General features: G+C 34.5%; 1 protein-coding gene across 9 annotated transcripts in view; it reads left to right on the forward strand.

Annotated features, from left to right (window-relative positions):
* Positions 1–19,397, forward strand: part of CNTLN (centlein) — a 200,869-nt gene that overhangs the window by 6,711 nt on the left and 174,761 nt on the right. For all 9 annotated transcript variants that reach the window (XR_010370779.1, XR_010370780.1, XR_010370781.1 and 6 more), the window contains exon 2: positions 9,162–9,250. Coding sequence is in view for 6 of the 9 variants with exons in the window: in XM_064439574.1 (XP_064295644.1) it covers positions 9,162–9,250 (89 nt within the window). In the remaining 3 variants the exon portion in view is untranslated. The remainder of the gene's footprint in view (positions 1–9,161; positions 9,251–19,397) is intronic.

The raw sequence follows: 19,397 nt of genomic DNA on the forward strand, positions 1-19,397 counted from the left end.
TGTTCCAGCTGCACTGCGGATGCATCTAGAACATGCCAAGATGTCTGTGTTTACCACGTTGTTACAGATTTACCCTGGAGGAGCAGGTCTGGTTTTGTTGTCAAACTATATTTTGATTCAGAAGGAGGTATGCTGCTATTAGAGAATGACTTCAGATAATCTTGTTCTTTCTTATTAAGTGTGCGCTGTTTCAACTATTTCAGGTACTGTTTAGCTCATGACTTAGAAGATAGGCAAATATTCTCATATTTATCCACAATTTCACAGAATTTGAAAAGTACTACGAAGTTATTTCAGGCAGAGTTGACATGATAGACCTGAATTCTACTCGATTAATCATGGTAATTCAGAGTGAATATAGACAAATGTATGCATACATTTATATTGTCTGTAAAATAAAACTATTTGTGCATTTCTGTATTCTCAAATGCATTGAAAATCACAAATCCATTATGACTGTATTAATCCAGAGCACTATATTTAAATAAAAACTGAGACCTATGCTGAAACTTCTAGATTATTCTGTGCTCTCAAATAAGTGATTGAAGTCTTAAAACAACTCTCAGAATCGTAACACTTCCAGAAAGCAGTTATGTGACTTACAAGTGTCCTATTCTATTCTGTGCATCTTCCATCCAGTTAGTTTTAATTGAAGTAGTTAAGGTATTTATAGGTCAAAATGGAAACTCGCAGATGAGTTATCCTATTCTTGGTCTATAAAGGGATTAAATCAAACCCTTACCTCTGGAACTGAACTCCTTGGTTTCTCCTATCATCTCCTCTTTAAAAGAAATTCTTACATCAGCCAAGTGTTAAATTTTCAATGTTGAGTACTCGGAAAAAAGCAATTGTCAGTGGGATGGCTGTACCAGTGAATGAAGGTGTGTGGAGCATCCTGACTGTGTTCACCAAAGAGCAAAGGAAGTAATTTTCTTTCAGTTATTCAGTGAGAGTGGCGTTGTGAGGTCCACATCTATCAGATGACTTCCCTTTACCACCTAACACTTGTTTATCTCTGTCCTGCTCTGACGGTACCCATCTGACTTTTGTGATGTTAATTCATTGTCTGTCTCATGACCAGCCTCATGTCTCATGACCTTGTTTCTTGTCCATTGATGCCATGAGTCAGTTCTTTGTGTCAGTTAGAAACCTGTAATAAAATTACTCAGTTAAGTGCGTTACTGTCTTTTTGTCACACTGATGGACTAATCTGAGAGTCCATTTATGAAATAATCTGTAATGACAGCATCTTTTAGTATAAATTGTGTAGTATTTTTGCTTAGACCACTATTACTGCATCAACATTTTAACACAATGACATTATTATTTTTATGGTGCCTCTCTGCTGTCAACAGAGTTCTGAGTAAGGATGCAATCTCTTGGGGGGTGTGTATGTATTTACACACAATTTCTTATATTGTACATATATGTGTAGCTAAAGCAGTATACTATCTTTTACCATTTTTGGTTCAAAGGTGTCTCTGTTGCCAAAATTACCAACAGAGACAAGACAACTGGAAATTCTTTAAATAGGAAATTATGGCTGGAAAACACGTTAAGCTGTTTTTCAGGTATCATAAAATTACATGTTCATTGCATACCCCTTATACTGCAACATTAAGGAACTGGGGAAGAAGGGGAGAAGATACACTTGTTTGCTGATGGCATCTATTTTGAAGCTATCAGTGTAGTCAGGTCACGCAGCCTTCTTACAAATCTGGAGCTGGCAATTAGATGTAGCAGTGCACGCTGTATGAGAGTGACACTTGTGAACTTGGAAATAATGCTATCTGTAAGAGCCTGGTGTGTATAAGGCACTAAGTTTTCTTGTGAGGTACTGATCAGTCTTATCTTCTAGTGACTTTTTACGTTGTTGAAAAGCATAGCACCTCAAAGATAGGTTCTGTAAAGTGTGAGAGTATTCTGTACTGTGAACACTCAGCAGGACTGGGTGGGCTGTGGAGAGAATACCTCTTATTTAGGAGTATAGTACATGACTGGAAATCACAAAGGAACACTGGTGCAGCAGGATCAAGAGAGTCTGCATTGGCAGCATACAATAGAGTAAGTTTAAAAGTCTTGAGACATCAAGAAGCAAGTCTGTCACTTGCATGTAAAGTGTATGCGTCAGCTTGATTAAAGGCTTGAACTCCTTAGTCAGAAGTGTAACTAGATGTTAGGGGGCTCCAAACAGTCCATATTAACAGTTTTCTTACAGATGTTTCAATGCTTACAACAGCCATGTTCTTTTATGGTTTTAGGTTTTTTTTTCCTCAGTTCTGGATAGAATTTTGCATTTCCATATGAATACTTCCAGCCTGACAGTCATGCATATTTCACTTTGTTTTGAAATATGCACTTCATAATGCAGAAAATTGTCAGTACCTGATCATTACAGAGTTCTTGCTAAAAATTAACAGTAAACCAATAGCTTCCTCTATCCTCCCAGCAGTTCCTTTTTCCCTTTTGGGGGTATCTACTGATTGAGAAACAAAAATGAGATTTTTGTGTCCTGTGCTTTTCTATAAATTATTGCAGCTGAGGGAGTGAGAGGGGTGGGAAGAGATTAGTTGTTTGGATTTTAGTTTTAGGTTTTTTTTTTCTGTTCTGGGGGTGTTCTCTTCCAAATTTCAGAAGATGGTATCTTCCTAATTTGTAAATAATTTGTAATGCTATTAAAATTTAAGGTATGATATGAACACTACTAACAGTTAACGTGCTTTGAAATAAATATAGTGAAACATCAGAGAGAACTGATTTCAAGCTGTAGGTAACAGATGCATGATATATGAATTTACACTAAATGAGGAGGTTTTTCAGTTTATTCTTGTTCTGAACACTGTGCATGGTAGACATGTAAACAAAAATTTAACCTTTCTGTAAATTTCAATACCCAAACTATCATGAAAATTTAGTTCCTGTGAGCAAAAGAGAGATGCTGCTTATGTTTTTAGCACTCCTCTCACTGCTAATTTAAAAGCTTTTCCTATAGCAATTCAGTATCATCATGTTAAAAGAATGCCAGCTAATTCTCTGCTGATAAAGCAGTGTAAAAATACTAAAAACTTTCTACGTTTAGGTCACTTTTAAGTTTCCATTAGACAAATAACTGTATTCAATATTGATACAGTTTTACATACTTTTGATATCTAATGCCCAGAGCAGTATTTATGCTTGGATTTCTCTTCCAAAAGGAAAGTAAATTGTTTTAACTTAAAAAAGAGTATTTGTCTTTCCCTGCTTACAAGCCAGAGGGATTCTGTGTTTTGTGACATAGACTAATATTTAATAAATTCATGACTTCACTTACAAGCAAATACTTTCACTGTAGCTAGTCATTCCATATAACCTTTGTCAGTGGCTCATCTTACATTTGTCCCTGCTTCAGAGCTTGCTGCTGTTAAAAACCAGTAAGAAAAATCCAGTTTGTTTTGCAAAGAACATGTTCCAAAGACTACCTTATAAGGTACTTTTCATTTCTGTATGCCTTTCAGTATGATGATGAATTACAATTACTTTAACTGTAGGCTGAGGTAAAAATTCCACTTTTCAGGGGATACACAGTGCGCTGTTGTTTTCATGCTTAATTCTTTAGTTCTGGTGTGCAAACTTGATTGCAGGACGAGTGTCTTTATCTGACATTAGATGTGTTGTAAATAATCTTAGTTTTAATGAGTAATTTCCACTAACTTTCAGATGACATCTGTGTACTGCCTTGTGTATGTAAGTTCTCAGCTGTTCAAGGTACACTCTTGCTGACCTCTTGAGCTGTGTTAACGTACACTTGAGTGGGCTGAATGTTCCTTGGGTACACTGAAGATTGATACACCCTAGGCCTTGACAGCTGTAGTGTTTTTCTGTGCCAACTTCAGACAGTCTAAGCAGCCCTTTTTTGGAAGAAATGGTTTGGCTCCTAAGACCATTCAGGCAACAGCCTTACCAAGTCCATTAACTGTGCCAAGAGTTTAAAAAGGCTGTTTAAACTTCTTTTCATCTTAAAATTGTAATAATTTCTGGCTAATACTCATTCTGTTACACAAAATGCTTAATTACTTACAGATTTAAATGAAACAGTTTTAGCTATTAAAATGTTTGGCATGTTAAAGAGAGGTCATGTTTTATGGTAACTTACAGTTCATTGACTAATGTTTCACTAATGTTTTATTGTCATAATGAGAAATTTTGTACATTTCTCTGTAAACTTAATAAAGTTTACAGGTTTTTAACTGCAGATGATCTCTTCTTTTTTTTTTTTTTTTTTTTTACTGGTAACATACATTTGAAGATGCTGTTAAATAATTTGTGTCCTTATTCTTTTGGCAGAAAGGCCACTTGGGAAGGATGCTGCTTTGTTTGTGTGCATTTATAGAAATATAAATATCCAGTGAAAGGCATTTGTTGATTTAGATTCAAAGATCTGTTGATGTAATTACTGCATTGCTTTATGGTTCTGTGTATGCTTATTCAATGGTTCCAGTAGTAACTTTAAATACCCATTCCTGCCATCATCAAAAATAAACAGCATTTATTGAAATGGTATTGTTTTGCAGTTGTCGAAGTTCCAGTGATTTAGTGATTCCTCACTTATTTCCAGATGACTTGGAAGGTTTTGGTTTGTGTTTTGTGGTGTGGGTTGTTGGTGTGTTTGGTTTTTTTACTGGACAGTACTTAGCCTGTTCTGTTTAGCTGTTTCTTTGAATTTTATTTAATGCAGACTGTTCACATTCAATATTCTTTACTGCAAGCTTTTTTCTTTTTCAGTTAGGATGGCTTTTTCATTCCTACTTCACCTACCATTCTTTCATTACAGACAGAAATGTTGCAGAACTTAGGTACGTAAGGAATGGCAATTTCACTGTCATGAATACAACTTGGAGTTGATTTTACTCTTCCTTGGATACTTTGAAAGTAATCTGATTGTGAAATAATACTAGGTGCTTTGAGGTTAATCTGAACTGCTTATTCGATTAAAAGAGGTCATTTGTAGCAGAGTGTCTGTGTTCTCACTAGGAAGACAACGTTCATTGAAACTTCATATTTTATATATCATCAAAAGGTCAATTTCTGGGAGGCTTGGTAAAGTTTAGGTAGAAACTAGATTGCCAGAGACTCAGTACACAATGGATGCTCAGCAAAAACTGCAGGAAGTACATGAACAATTCTCTCTTGTTTTATTGTGCTTACATATATTTTGTACGTATTTGTTCATTAGGAAAAATTCAGTATGTGTCATTTTTAGCTTTCTGTTTTTGCCGTTTTTTGTAATGGAGGAATCCTGTGCTTAGAATTCTCTGTCTGAAAGTTGTGCACTATTCTGTCATCTTGTGATGCCTTCTACTATTCCCCAGCTGGGACCTGGAGTGTGTAGGAACCTGCAGGGTAGGACAGTAGGCAGCTGCAACTGCTTGTAGTGAGTCTCATGATATTTGATAGTGCTTCTTGCAGCATGCAGAAACCCCATTGTCTCAACTCTTCTAATAAATAAGGAGAAAACCCAATAGCTACTCTGTGGACTTGTATACAAGACACTAAAGGTAAAAGCTAAGTAAGCCTGATGGTATAAGCAAATCCAAATCTTTAGACAGGCAAAAAAAGTCTGAGCTGAACAAAGCTCATCAGCTCATAAACTGGCATCAGAAACTTTGATTGTTTGTTTGGCTCAAGATTTTTGAGCATTTGCAGATGGAATACTGTTGGCACTTTGTTATATTTTGACTTCTCTGTGCTGTATGACTTCACGGCCCTCAGACTAATTTGTTAGTAATTTCAAGTAGCTTCGTGTAAAAATAGAGTGAATTGTGTATTAAAGATATAAAAAATATTCAAGCACTATTATCACTTCAGTTCTGCTCTACATATTGCTGATTAACTGAGAAATTTGAATTAAAATTATTTTAAAATCAAAGACATAGTTTATTAGATATAGATATAGATTAGATAGATATATAGCTATAGTTAGATTCCTCCATTATGGTTCAAAGATTTACTTATACTCAAAGTGGTATCATTTGGAGTGTAACAAATGCTGACTTACTGTCCTTCTAAATAATTGAAATCACACTTCCATTGCTATTATTTAGTGAGGTTTTTGTTTGGCTTTCTTTTTTCTTTTTGGCCTCCCAACATAAATACAAGATAACTTTAGATGTTAGAAATACTCAGAATCCGTGTTCTGTGTAGGTCCTAATGTTTTTTGAAACCCCGCACCAGTTTTTCCAAATACAAAACACGTTCATATTTTTCATTCTGGTTTTCCCTGAGAAGTAGTAGGTTATTCAGGGTTTGCAGTGTACACACATAGTTACTTTTCAGGTGGCATGGTAAGGCATTTTCAGGAGTTGGTGGCTTTTTTGAGGACACATGAAAAAAGTGCAGGATTTTAAAAGCATTTCAGAGTAGATACCTAGAAATCCAGGATGTTGAGTGTCATAAGGTGTTAGCACACAATGATAGGTTGTACTACTTTTTTTTTTTAAAAAAAGAAGTAAACAGCCATCTTTTTGGCCTGAACTGGGTGACCTAATTAATATGATGCTTTCTGTTTGTCTTTTAACCTGACTCCTGGCTAAAAGTGAACTTGTATTTAGCACTTGTGCTACATAGAGATTTGGATACTGATGTGGAGTCATTTGAGTTCTTGTGATATATGGCTTAGTTTTGGTGTTCTTCAAACAGTCAATGCCATAGTGGACATAATCCAGTTAGTTACTATCTGTTTGCTTGCACGCAGCAGGGTTACTTTTAATTTTGAAGAGAGTCCTTACAGTGCTAGCCCAATTTGGTTAGAGAAAGATGATGTTCTTTTCAAGGGTTCTTAAAGAGCAGTTTGTGCCCAGTTTCTTTCCACACAAAATTTGTTAATTGTTAGGTATTTTTTGGAAATACCATAAATGAAGTCTCCCTGTCAACACTTTAAAAGTTGCGTACATCCTACAAAGGTGGGTAAATGAAATTACTCTGGTTTTATGAAGGACAAACTTTCTGCTGTAGCCCACTTTGCATGAGCTGATAATAGTCTTGAATTATAAGATCTTTGTGGCAAGAGCCTTTGTTTTATTTACGTTCTAACACAATCAGAAATGCAGTTGGATTTCTTAGTGGTGTGCATTTTTATAGAAGGTAGATTTTTCTGGGTTTACAGCAATACCTTGATGAGGCATCAAATCTCCATAAAGTTTTCTTCTTTGCTTGAAGAAGTTGATGGCATTTGAAGATTTAAATAAATGTAAACTAGAAATGACAACAGTTGAAAGAGGGATATTTTTTTTTAAACCAGCAATCATAAAATCACTCATTTCTCACTTGCTCAGCATTTTTCTTATGTTTTCTCATAAGTTCAGCATAGCTTCACATCTCCATGAAATTTTAAAATTCAAAAGATGTGCATTTCTAAAATTGAAGAAAAGACATCTTTGAGGATTTCCTCATAAATCATGGAAAAATAGGTACAACAGTATCTCCTATTTCTTCTATAATCATTGTTAGTTTTTTAAATCCATAATTCAAGGTATTTGGCTGTTGCAGTATTAATCTTGATAAAATAATTTAGACTCAGTGCATTGATAAATCTTGATAAAAGTCTGCTAGCTTTAGAGGGATCTTTTGATTTCATATTGAAGGTAATTGTTCTGAAGAAAGCAAAATATTAAGATGGAGTGATTGTCATGCACTGGAATTTATATTGCTTGTAAAGTTCAAGCCTGCTTCTTAGAAGGCAAAAATGTTTGGGAGCAAATGGAAAGAAATGATAGCAAAAATAGAAAAAGTGATTTCTGCTCCTGAGATTTACTCTAATCACACAGTATGTAGTCATTATCGGCTCTTGTGAGACCTGTCAAACGTGTAGTTCTGTTGAGCTGTTTTTGTGTCTTAGATGACCATTGCGTACACTGCTGTGATCAAAGGTGAAATCTCTTCTTATTCATAAAAAAATCAGAAATCAAGGAAAGAAATTAAGTGGGAAAGCTATGAAGAGACCAAACGGTGGAGGTGAAGATAGGAACTCAGGTCTTCTGTTTCATTTGATAATCAGGATTTAAGAGTTGTGCAGAGATGAGATCTGTGTAGTTTGAGCCGATTTTGGTGAAGTTCTGGTTAACTAGTGATACCTGCAATATCCTAGCAGACTGTTAGGTTTCAGATGCTTGGGAGAAGAAGGAAGCGGGGAAACAGATAGCTGTAATAGTATTGGTTTTGCTTTTAGGCCATGTGTTGTTCTCATGCAAATTCTATTTCTCTTTAACATTCAAAAACTAGTAAAAGGTACACTAAGCTGTGTTCCTGTGATTTTTACCTGTTGAATAGGCTTATTAGTTTCTAATTTTATGTTAGGCTGTTTTTAGCAAGTTTGGTATTAGCCCAGTCCATGGTTTATGTACATATACTTTCTTATTCTCCTGGTCTTCGTCTTTTCCTGATTTCTCTCACTGCCCTCCTCCCCCAACATTTTTATATAATTGACACATCATGGTTTTAGTTTTTAACATAACTACATCAATATTGGTGCTTCCAGTAATAAAACTATATTGGAATAAAAATACACCAGTGCAAAATAACAACTTATATGTGGTGGAATACATAAATCTGGAAAACCTTTTAGCTGACATCTAGTTTTCAAAAGCTTTCTACAGTGTATTTTTAAAGAACATTGTTTCCTTGCTCTCAGTTGAGAGTTTTTTTAGAAGCTTGTATACAGTGCAGGTTAGGTGAGAGTATGTTAGAAGGCTGATTTGCTTTCTAGTTTGAAATAATATTGAAGAGGTGCATATGATAAAACTTAATATTGAAGCATGTATTCCAGGCTGAATTTTTATTAATAGAAATTGTGTCCTGCTGCTAGAAGTACCAGTCATTGATGTCGCAAACAGCAGCCTTGTTTGAATAATGTAGACTTTTGCTGCTGGATGTCACATTGTGTACTCTTATTGTTGATGTAGGTCTTCATCTTCCTTCAAAATTCTTTACGGTTAAAATTTTGTTTATTCAAGGCAACTGATTTATTTTTTTTTTTTTTCACAGGACAATGAGTAACTTGTAGGGAATTCTTACTACAATAGGTTTTTTTTTGTTACTGTCTTTTGAATATCCACAGTATAACTTTTTCATCTATAAAATGTGTGGCATACATTTAATGTATTTTTGTCTTTTTTCCTGTTTCTAAGGCTGATAAAGAATTTGTGTGGTCTCTCTGGAAACGTCTCCAAGTGTCAAGCCCAGATCTTACTCAAGCTGTCAGCTTGGTTGTAGAGAGGTGAGTTTAAAGATTTAACATAATACTAAAACCAAAACCAGCCAAAACCCCCCTGCTCATACCATATTTTTGTCTCTTTAATTGAGAACTAGGTAGGATTTTAAAAATGTGTTGCAAAAATTCTATTGTTAAAATTTGTCAAGAGTACCTGGAATATGTTACAAGTTTTCTTTTTCGATATGAGTTGAAGTATACTTCAAAATCTGTTTTCACTGAGATTGCTGTGCTGCAGTTGAATTTATTTTTTAAATTCTAAAGGTACTTCATATTCTGTTTTTCTGTTGAAAGAGGAAGAGGAGGTAAATGACATTTTTGAGTGTCACAAGTGGTTGGATAACAGTTACATATGTAAATTATGTTTCTCTCCATTCTTAAAGTGAAAGGCTAAGACATGGGAAGAGAAGAGGTGACTATGCAGTTTAATTATTACTCCTCTGCGGATATTAATGATGGCAATTCCCTCATGGTACTTATATATTATCACTGGATTGCTATAAATGTTAGTTAATCATCACAATATGTGATTGATTGATTTAGAATGCTAATATTTACAAATTCAGAATTTTGTAGGGAGAATGTGAATGGGCTGGTAACATGACTGTCAAAATTCAAACAATTCTCTTATAGTCAAAAGATTTATCTGTTCTGTCTCTCAGGGTGCCATAAGTTCCCTTTTTTAAAATGAGAAAGTTTTTTTTTTTTTAAAAAAGAAGAAAGTGGATTTTAACTTCTTTAAATGCCTTGCCAACATTACTTGGGAAGCTTGATCTTGAAAGGCATGTTTTGCTTGTTCACATCTTTCCTTTCTGGACTTGATCAGTAAATGTTCTTCCACTTCTGAAAATATAACATTAAGTTCATTAGCTGGGGCTGCATTCACTGTAGTGTTGTCCCATCTTCTGCACTGCATAAAGCAATGAAAATTTTGTCCAAAAATAAAGTGTGATCACGTAACTAGAGCTAATATTCTAAACCATTCATATCCAGGGGAAGAAATCTATGGTGTAAGCACCTGCAGCTTGTTTTAAGACAGCTGTTACCTGAGAATTTACATTACAATGATAGTGTCAAATAACTTGTGGCTCTGTACTGGACGCTTCCAGCAGGGCTTGGCTGTTAGGACAGTGTACTACTTTCACATTGCTTGGATGTTTTGATTTGGGAAGTAATTTTGATATATGAGGAAGATATAGGATTTACACAGTCCCTCATTTATGTTGAAATGCAGATTCTTACTGACTTGTTCCAGAATAAAATTTGGTCATATTTTCATGAGAACAGTGGTGGTAGTATCAATCTTCCTTCTTCAAACATTTTAAAAAAATGCAATAACTGCCTAAGTACATACAGTATTTAATATATGTAAAAATATATTTTATGTATATAAGCACAAGTATGTGAGAAACATTAAAAAATTGTTTTCCTGTAACCACATTTTATAGATAGATGAGCAATGTGGAAAATTGTAGCTTATTCACAAGAAGTTTAATAAGACAGAATCAGGTGTTCAGGCTTATATTAATGTTTTTCATTCAGGTTGCATGTAAAAATTAATCGGGATATTAGGACAAATTGAAGTATAGAGATGTTAGAAAGCATGCATTTAAATGATGTTGAATATAATTAATTATTTGGTATTCTTGAATTGTATGCTTATATAAGATACAATCTGTCTTCCTTGTTTATCCTTCTTCATGATTAGGAATATTTTTATGCTTGGTATTTATCCCTTGCTTTCAATGATTTTATACTTTATTTAGAACAGAAATCAATAATTGTGTGTGCATTATTCTGACTGATACAATGAACATGCAGCTCTTAGATGCCACCTTGATGCCCACAAGCATGATAATGAACTGAATATTTTTTACTATGGTATGAAATATATGTGAAACCCTTTTAATGTAGTGTTCAGTCTATCAGAAGACTTGCTACGGAAATTTGGCATATAATAATGGTCTATTATATATGAAGGTAAAGATATATTCGGTGCATGTGCTTTACACCCTATGTAGAAGTGGGTGATCGGTACTCTTATGTGAAGGTGTGACAACATACTTCTATTAAGGTGCTTGTCCAGTTTTTTATGTCCTTTCAGAATAACACTAATGCTTTAGATCACCTCTTGTGAACTCAGGGCTGTACATCTATATCATACATTTCCCATGCTTTTCAGAGTTATAGACTTAATAAGGAAGAAATTGTTTCCACAGCATCTTTTTAGGTGTTATCATTACCCCCGAGAATTCTGGAATAGGTTTGGATAAAACCCATTCAGTATGTAGGAGTTTTACTAATTATGACTTTGAATTTTGGGGATCGGACAGATGGAACTACAGTGTATATTTTTCTCTTTAATCGGTGTAGCTTCATCTCTTTTGCCTGAGAACCGTCTAATTGCTGCCTAGGAAAAAATTTCTAGCTGAGCTTTACCTGTGAATCTTCTGCACGACTGAATTACAGCGCCATATATTCTCTCCTAACTTTTCCAGCTATAACTTTCCATAATCTTATCCTAAGTAGCTTCTGTTTCATGACTGTACCTCTTCACACTCTCATTCTTTCAGAAAAGTTGTTGTCTTATTCCCTGCTTTATAGCTCTGTGTGTGTGTGTATATATATATATTTAATATAGGTGTAGTGTCAGTTTATCTCAGTTCCAATAAGTTCATCAGATTTCCATGGAATATGCTACCTAGTGCTGCTGCAGCCCAGAAAACTACAGGACAAGTAATTTTCTGGCTTTGTTAATCTAGGAAAAATATGTGGATTTAAAGGGTAAAGAGATGGCGTTACCATGTAACAGTTACAAGCAAAATGAGTTCTGAAGCATATCACTCAGCAGATCCATGCTGCTCGCAGCCTATTTTTCTACGTTCTACACAGTTGTATCAATAGCTGGAAATTGAAAATTTACACTGAAATCTGATAAAAACCAGCATGAGTCATTTTAGACATTTTTTTTCCCTTCTCAGCTATGTTAGGACCAACATTGACCTAGTCCTGTCCCAGCTGATTATGTTTTCCATCTTGCCCTGGCTTACTAGGAGATTTGGAGATAGGTAAAACCAGAATGAAATTGATTTAAACCTTTTGTTGTTTTTGTGTGGGACTTTGTGACATGCATACCACCAACATTTGCATAGCTTCATTTTTAAGTATGTTCTTTCCATGAAAAATTCCATAACTGAGAAACTTTTGGTGCCCATCAAGTCTTTGTTATTGAGGAAAGCATAGTTATGTGTATCCTAAATCATATGCATAATGAGCCAAACAATATTGTCCAGTGGATTTCAGTCTTTAAACCAATGACCACAACAGTGAGACTTTCTTCAGGAGATTATAGTGACAGAATTAGAAAGATGCAAGTATGAAAAGGCAAAAATGTTCACTTACAATCTTATACATAGTGGATGTATGATGAAGAAAAAAGAAGAAATATGTATTAGGAGAAATTGAGTGGGCAATACAACCATACAGTCAGGTAATTTATATTTGTAGCAGTAATTTATATTTGTAGCATTAGACAATTCCATATAGTATCTTTTACTCAAATAAACCAGGAAAATGTAAAAAAACATATTCTGGGGGTCATAGGGGAGAATTAATAGCAGGTTTCCATTATTTGTCTGCTATTTTGAAGTGCTTTCATGGTCCCAAAATAGAAGTTCACCTGCCCTAAAACTGTAAAAATGTAGTTGGTACCTTTTTATGGCTGTGCTGTTGATTCCTGTAATACACCAGTGATATTTTCCTTTTCAGCAGTCTTTGCAGTTCTTGCTGGATAACTGTAACTGTATTCCCATTTTAATATTCAGATATAAACAAAAAATTATCTTTACTGTGCAAATGAGAAATGCCTTTGGGATATGTGAAAGCCTCCAGGTATTTTCAAACAAGCCATTGTAAAAGTACTACTCATGTTAGTATACTTCCCAGCTACTTTAAATACTATTGATCTCAGTATTATGTAAAAAGTATGCTATTTCTAGTTCACTGACTTTTGAAACATTTTTTTTTGATGAGTTAGGGGAAAAAAAAGGTGCTAGAAAGTACCTCTACACATGCATTTACCTGCAAAACTCAAGCAGAGTTGGGGTTCAGATGAAAGTTTTTGAAATATTTTCGTAAACTTTGGGAGCTTTCCTTTAAGATTTTTCTGTTATAATACATGAAATCTTGAGGGGTCATCTGACTCTAATTTTTCTCTAGGGCTTCTAGCTGATTCCTTCTCTTCCTTCTGGAAGGGAGATGTAGGAGGATCCATTAATGATCAAACTGTGGCAGTGATATGAGACTTGGTACGTGTAAATGAGGATTGTATAACTACATGCAAGGGTGTCACCGAGTGTAATATTTGGCAAGCTTGCCTTACATAAATGTTTTTCCACACCTAAATTCCAAGTGTATTGTGTCTTGCAAGTCTTAAACCCATTCTTGCTCTTTATCATTTTAAGCCACTCTAAGAAATAGTGACAACCTGAATTTTAGTGCCAGTGATTAAGAGAGAATTTTGTTGTTGCTGCTGTTGGGGAGTTATATGGTTCTAAAGGTGTACAAATGGATGAACACATGGCTGAAGAGCAAGCGATCAGAAATAACCAAATAATTTTTGAAAGACAATCACAGGAACTTAACACTGTGATTTGCTGCATCCTGTGAATAGGAAATTGTGGAAGAAATATCAAGCAGGTTGACATAGATTCCTCACTGACTGATGATGTGCAGATGTACTAAAAATGACAAGTACATTTTATGTAAAAGGGTAAGTGAATGTGCTGTATGAATGAGTAATATAGATTGCTGATGTTAATTGAAAAATAATTTAAAAAACTGTATCTCGTATTTGAAGACATGATAAATAACTTCCATTTTACTACTTAAATAACTACCATTTTACTCTTGTGCAAATTAACAGGAAACAGAATGACAGGATAACAAAGAAGTAAACAAGATCTAACGCAGTTTTAAAGCCATTACCATTTTGTCACTCTGAGTTTAAAATAAAGTGGACTCCCTCATTATTATCACTCAATAAAGTGGACAGAATTATAGAGCATAAGAGTACAGCCTTTCTATCTAAGGTCAAATAATTGTGATTTTCTACAGTTGATGAAAGTTTAATATCCTGTTTCATTAAAAATTCTCAGAACATTGAACATAAGTCAACATTCCATGGAGAAGAAGGTATTATGCAGCTTGCATGCGTGCATATCTTCGTATCGGAGCACAAAATATTGACATGATAATTGCAGTCAAGCCTGATTGAACAGTGGCCTCTGGGAATTTAGTTGGTGTTGTACCAACTGGATGGCTGCACAGGACACAGTTTGAAATGCAAGGTGCAAGTTAGCACTTTATTCAGCACAGGCAGGCATCATTTAAAAATCCTTGGGGGAAACCCTGGTGATGCGCAGATGTTGAAGCAGTCTGTTCTGAAGTGCTGATATTTTGAACGCTGTAAGAGACTTGTGTATCCTAGATGAAAAATGTTTGCAAAAGTATTAGGGAAAAATGTCACTGTTTTCTTTACTACTCTAGTGTAAAAATATGTTTAGTATTTTACGTACATTACTTCAAATAAGAGGCCTTAATAAATCATCTAATGAATTAAATCAATCAAGTTAGAGATGCAAGAAAAATTACATTTCTGTAATGATGCTTTTCCATTTTGATACATATCATGGAACATAGAACTGGCTTTATAAATAATTTACTAAGGAAATAATTTCATTTTCGATTTTTCTTTAGATCTTAAAATTATTTTTGTGAAGAAAAATTGGTGTATGCAATTTTGCTGTAGTTTTGCTGTTTAAGTTCTTTTTTGCTCTATGCTATCTAAATCTTTTAAAAGTACTATTTTTAAGGAAAAATATAATGTGCATCAATTTTAATTCATCATGAAATATAAGGATCCTCTAGAATCTGAAGTTAAACTATTAAATGAAAGCTATTCAGCTCTATTTTTATTTCTAAATAGGTACATGGAAACATGGTAAGGTTTCTAGTTGGAAGATTAAGGCATAGGCTGTTTCTGAAGACCATTGTGCAACTGCAGGGATGTGGCTGTACACAGTAAATTACAATATTAGTGCCATATTTACAGTAACGTTGACAGTGTGAGCTCTACAACTCCACTTTGCACATGGGTGATTCATTGTCTATTTAATTCCAACATTCAATGTAGGCATATTGAATGTCTGTAAAATAGTTGGAAATTGGAAGACCAGGAAGACCAGGTAATGAAACTAAACACTGCATCATACAAGCTGATATTTTGTAGCCTTTTTAAGTTTTGAGGCCCTTTAGATTCAAAGAAATACCTTTCAAAAGTAACAACGTTTCTAAAGCAGTTTCTTTTTAGTTATGTAGGTATATTGGTAAAATACAGCCTTTGTTCTACCACACAGCTCGATCTTTGCAGCACAACCTTAACTGTCTTAGCTATTTAAGGCCAAATTTGTAGGTGTAGTGTTTTGTTTTGTTTTAAATCCTGCTGTTTTGTAAAACTGAAAAGACATATTCCATGAAATGTGTAAACACCAAATTAAATTTAAGAAAATTTTAAATTATTTGATGTAAAAATGACAATTATATACAACGCTGAATTAAATTTTCTTGACAAATGTTTAACTGCTTGACTGATTAAGACCTGTTGTAGGATATAAGATGCCTTTTTTCCCAGACTACTTTTGCTGAAGATTTTAGGAAACATGGTGTTTTATAATCTTTAATAAACTTTGTTTTTTTAAACTCTTAAGGTTTCTGTAGTGTGTATTCTGTTTTTGTACCTCATTCATAGTTAAACGTTTCCTTGTAGTCTAATGTTTCATTTTTGATGTGCCATTAAAAATGTGCCAAACCTCAAAAAATATTATCCTGTCCTGTTATGTAAAGTATAGCATAAAGCAGGAAAAAAAAAACAGGGAAAAATGTTAAGCTTAAGAATATTTTCTCACTTTCTTTATTTTTGTGGGAAGTTGAGTCTCAGTCTTTGTAGCTAAATACTGTGTTAAACATTTAAAATAGGTAGTACTCGTGGGAAAACTGATTGGAGCTTAAAACTTGTACAAATTGACATCCTCTCTTCACTCCATTTTTCATCCTAAAGAAGTCTGCAAATATTCTTAGCTCACATCATTATTGCTCATCAGTGGTTCTAATTAGCTAAACAGGAGTTTGTCTCAGTCATTGATCATCATCAGCTTCTTGACAGTGCCTGAATTTTTTTCCCCCATATTCCAGTGGACTTCTTAAAATATATTGTAAATACATAATGGCTCAATTAAGAAAAATCTTTGACCGACTTTATTAATATATGTTACCCTTCTAAAAAAAAGGAGGGGATTGCTGCAATTCTTACCAAGTTTCATTTCAAAGCACAACAGCAGATCCAAATATGATATGTAAGTTCCAGTCAGTCATACTATCTTAAGTGTCTCTGGGGAGCTGTCCTGTAATGAGCATTGGAAGTCATCCTATGCTACCAGGACAAGCTGCTGATAAAGTTCCATATGAGGTTTCAATATCTGCTTTAGGCTTCTGACAGCATCCATTGTGCTTAAGTTATGATAATTAGGTTTTTTTTCTTTAGCTATGGGTGGTAATTGGAGAAACTATTTTTGGGGGCATTCCTACATCCTGTGTTATCTTGAGAGTCTGAAATAAAAACCTCAGGAAGCCAAAAACCCTTGAATTTACTTTAGACTTTTCCCACTCATTATGATGACAATAGATTTGTATTTACAAAGTTTGTTCCTTGACAGCTTTGTTTGAAGGACAGTTTGACCAAGCATCAGATTAACAGGGAAAATACTGTGTTTAACTAGAAATGCACTTTGAACCATTGACTAGTGTGTACCTCTGTTACAGGCACATTTTTTTGCTTTAACAAAGGTCTGTTTTCTCTCCAGTCCAGTTCTTCACCCTCTTTTGTGCAGCCTTGTTAAAAAGTCACAGGGCTTTGTAAATTCTTGACTACAAATAATACACCAGAATTAGCTGTGCATACTATTTTCCGGTTCTCCACAGCAGTGTTCTTTTTCTTAGTTCTTGGCTGGTTTATTCGCTTTCTTCTCATTCTCTCTTTAAAATAAAAAAAAAAAAACCAAACCCAAACCAGCAGCTGTAGACTTCTTTTGAGCCTTGCTTTGGGAAATCTACCTAACCCATCAGGTTTTAAGATAAATTAGTCCATTAGAAAACAAGTTTATTAAAGTTTCAAATGATGATTGCATATCTGAGTTAAGAGGCTAATTATCCAGTATTTATTTTTAATTGGTCCTTGTTTTAGAAAAGGCTGATTTTGTGAGAGTAGACAGTGGTTTGAGGAGGTAGGAAGACAATGGCATATTGTGGATGGTAGATATACAGTGAGAGATTAAAGCAATGGTTTAATTTAACTAGAAATATAAAATAAAAACAGCTGAATTAAAATAGAGAGGGAAATACATCACTGTGGGAACAAAGAATGGATAGGATGTGTCAGCCAGCGGTTAAGGTCAGGATACTTTTGAGGGCTAGAGGCAGTACTCTTCAGTGGTTTGTGGGGCTTGTGTGTGTATTGTATTGTATGATTCTGTGTCTACATGTTACTATTCTAAATAACATGTCTTCTGAAGCTCTTAAAATTTTGAGTCAAGCAGTTATGCATGTGTCTTATCTTAAATTCCTAAGCTGTCTAGCTGTAACTAAGACCTGAGGAAACTTGGCGTGCTATAATACTTAGAGTTTAGACATAGATTAATGCAGGTCCATGACTTCCTCAGGTAGATTATGGTTTAATGTGCTTACAGGAGAGAGAGATACTATCTTCCAAAATATTTGGGTTTTGTGTACTGCAACTGTTACCTTTGAAAAAGGGTGGTTATTGATAGCCATTTAGGACCCCATGGCAAAGTAATTAAGTATGAAGAATCATTGGTGATTTTGTACTGGAGCAGTTTTTGGTTCATTTAAGTTATGGGATAATGTACAGTACCTATCAGGAACAGTACCTGTTTCTGGAACATGCACAAGCTTCTGTGATAGTATTATACAAATAATCTATTCGCAGACATTTTTCCTTACTAACTCCTAATTTTTAAAATTGTCCAATATCTTCTAGTACAATGTTTAGTAAGCTTGTCAGAAAGTCTTTTACCACCTTTTAAAACCTGACTGAGAATGTGATTTCTGTACACTAGTTATGCATTATAAGCAGGGTGGTTCAGTTTCATTAACTGTCATGTATTACGAAACCTGTTTGTTGTTTTCTCTCTTGTGCTCCCTTTTTTCCTTAGGTTTTTTAAAGGACATCACAGTGTAACCTTTGGAATACATCAGATAACTTCATATTTCCATGGATACCTGTACTTGCAGTCTACTTCATTCAGTTTTAGTAGATGTTCAAAGAGAAGCTATGAAAAATGGCTGTAATATGTATTTCACTGCTCATGTCTTCCTAGCAACTTATCACGACAATTCCTTGATGCTTCTGATTGCATGTGATAAGATGCTTTGAGGTCAGGATCTGATGTGCATTTTTCTGTTAAGTTTCCGCCTCAGTTAAAATGTTAAATACATTTCACACGTGAAATGTCTTTTGGAATACTTGTTGAATATTCATGGTTTCACTTTTCTCTGCTTACTACTGCTCCTGAATTATTTTCTTTATGGAAGCAGATTATTTTAATGGCATACAATTGCTTAAGTTTCCATATATTTTTGTTTCTCCTGTCTAAACTAAATTTAAATAGATATCGTTCAGCTAGGTTTTTCTTAGTTTTCTTCCAGTGCTACAATGCATCAGTGCTGCTGTATTTGCACTAGGAGAGTGTTATTAACAGTTATGATGCCTTGACACCTCTGTTTCCAAAAACCTTGCTTTAAATTTCATACCATTTTTATGTAATTCTTTATTTACTCAAGATCAGATAAGATATTATAGCAGTCGTAGAACTTTATTTTAAAAACCATGGTATTGGATGGCCTGTGGGGACAGTATAGTTTAGCCCTTAAAACCACTGGTAAGAGTAGTATATTCAGTAATACATAATGGGGAAAAATAATTACCCATATATCTACTATCCTTGTTGGTCTCCATTGCAAAATGCTTCAGAAGATGATACCTTTTGTTCACAGCTGGCTCTTCTCATCCACTTTCAAT

The sequence above is a fragment of the Phalacrocorax carbo genome, chromosome Z (assembly GCF_963921805.1).
Source record: "Phalacrocorax carbo chromosome Z, bPhaCar2.1, whole genome shotgun sequence".
NCBI lineage: Eukaryota > Metazoa > Chordata > Aves > Suliformes > Phalacrocoracidae > Phalacrocorax > Phalacrocorax carbo.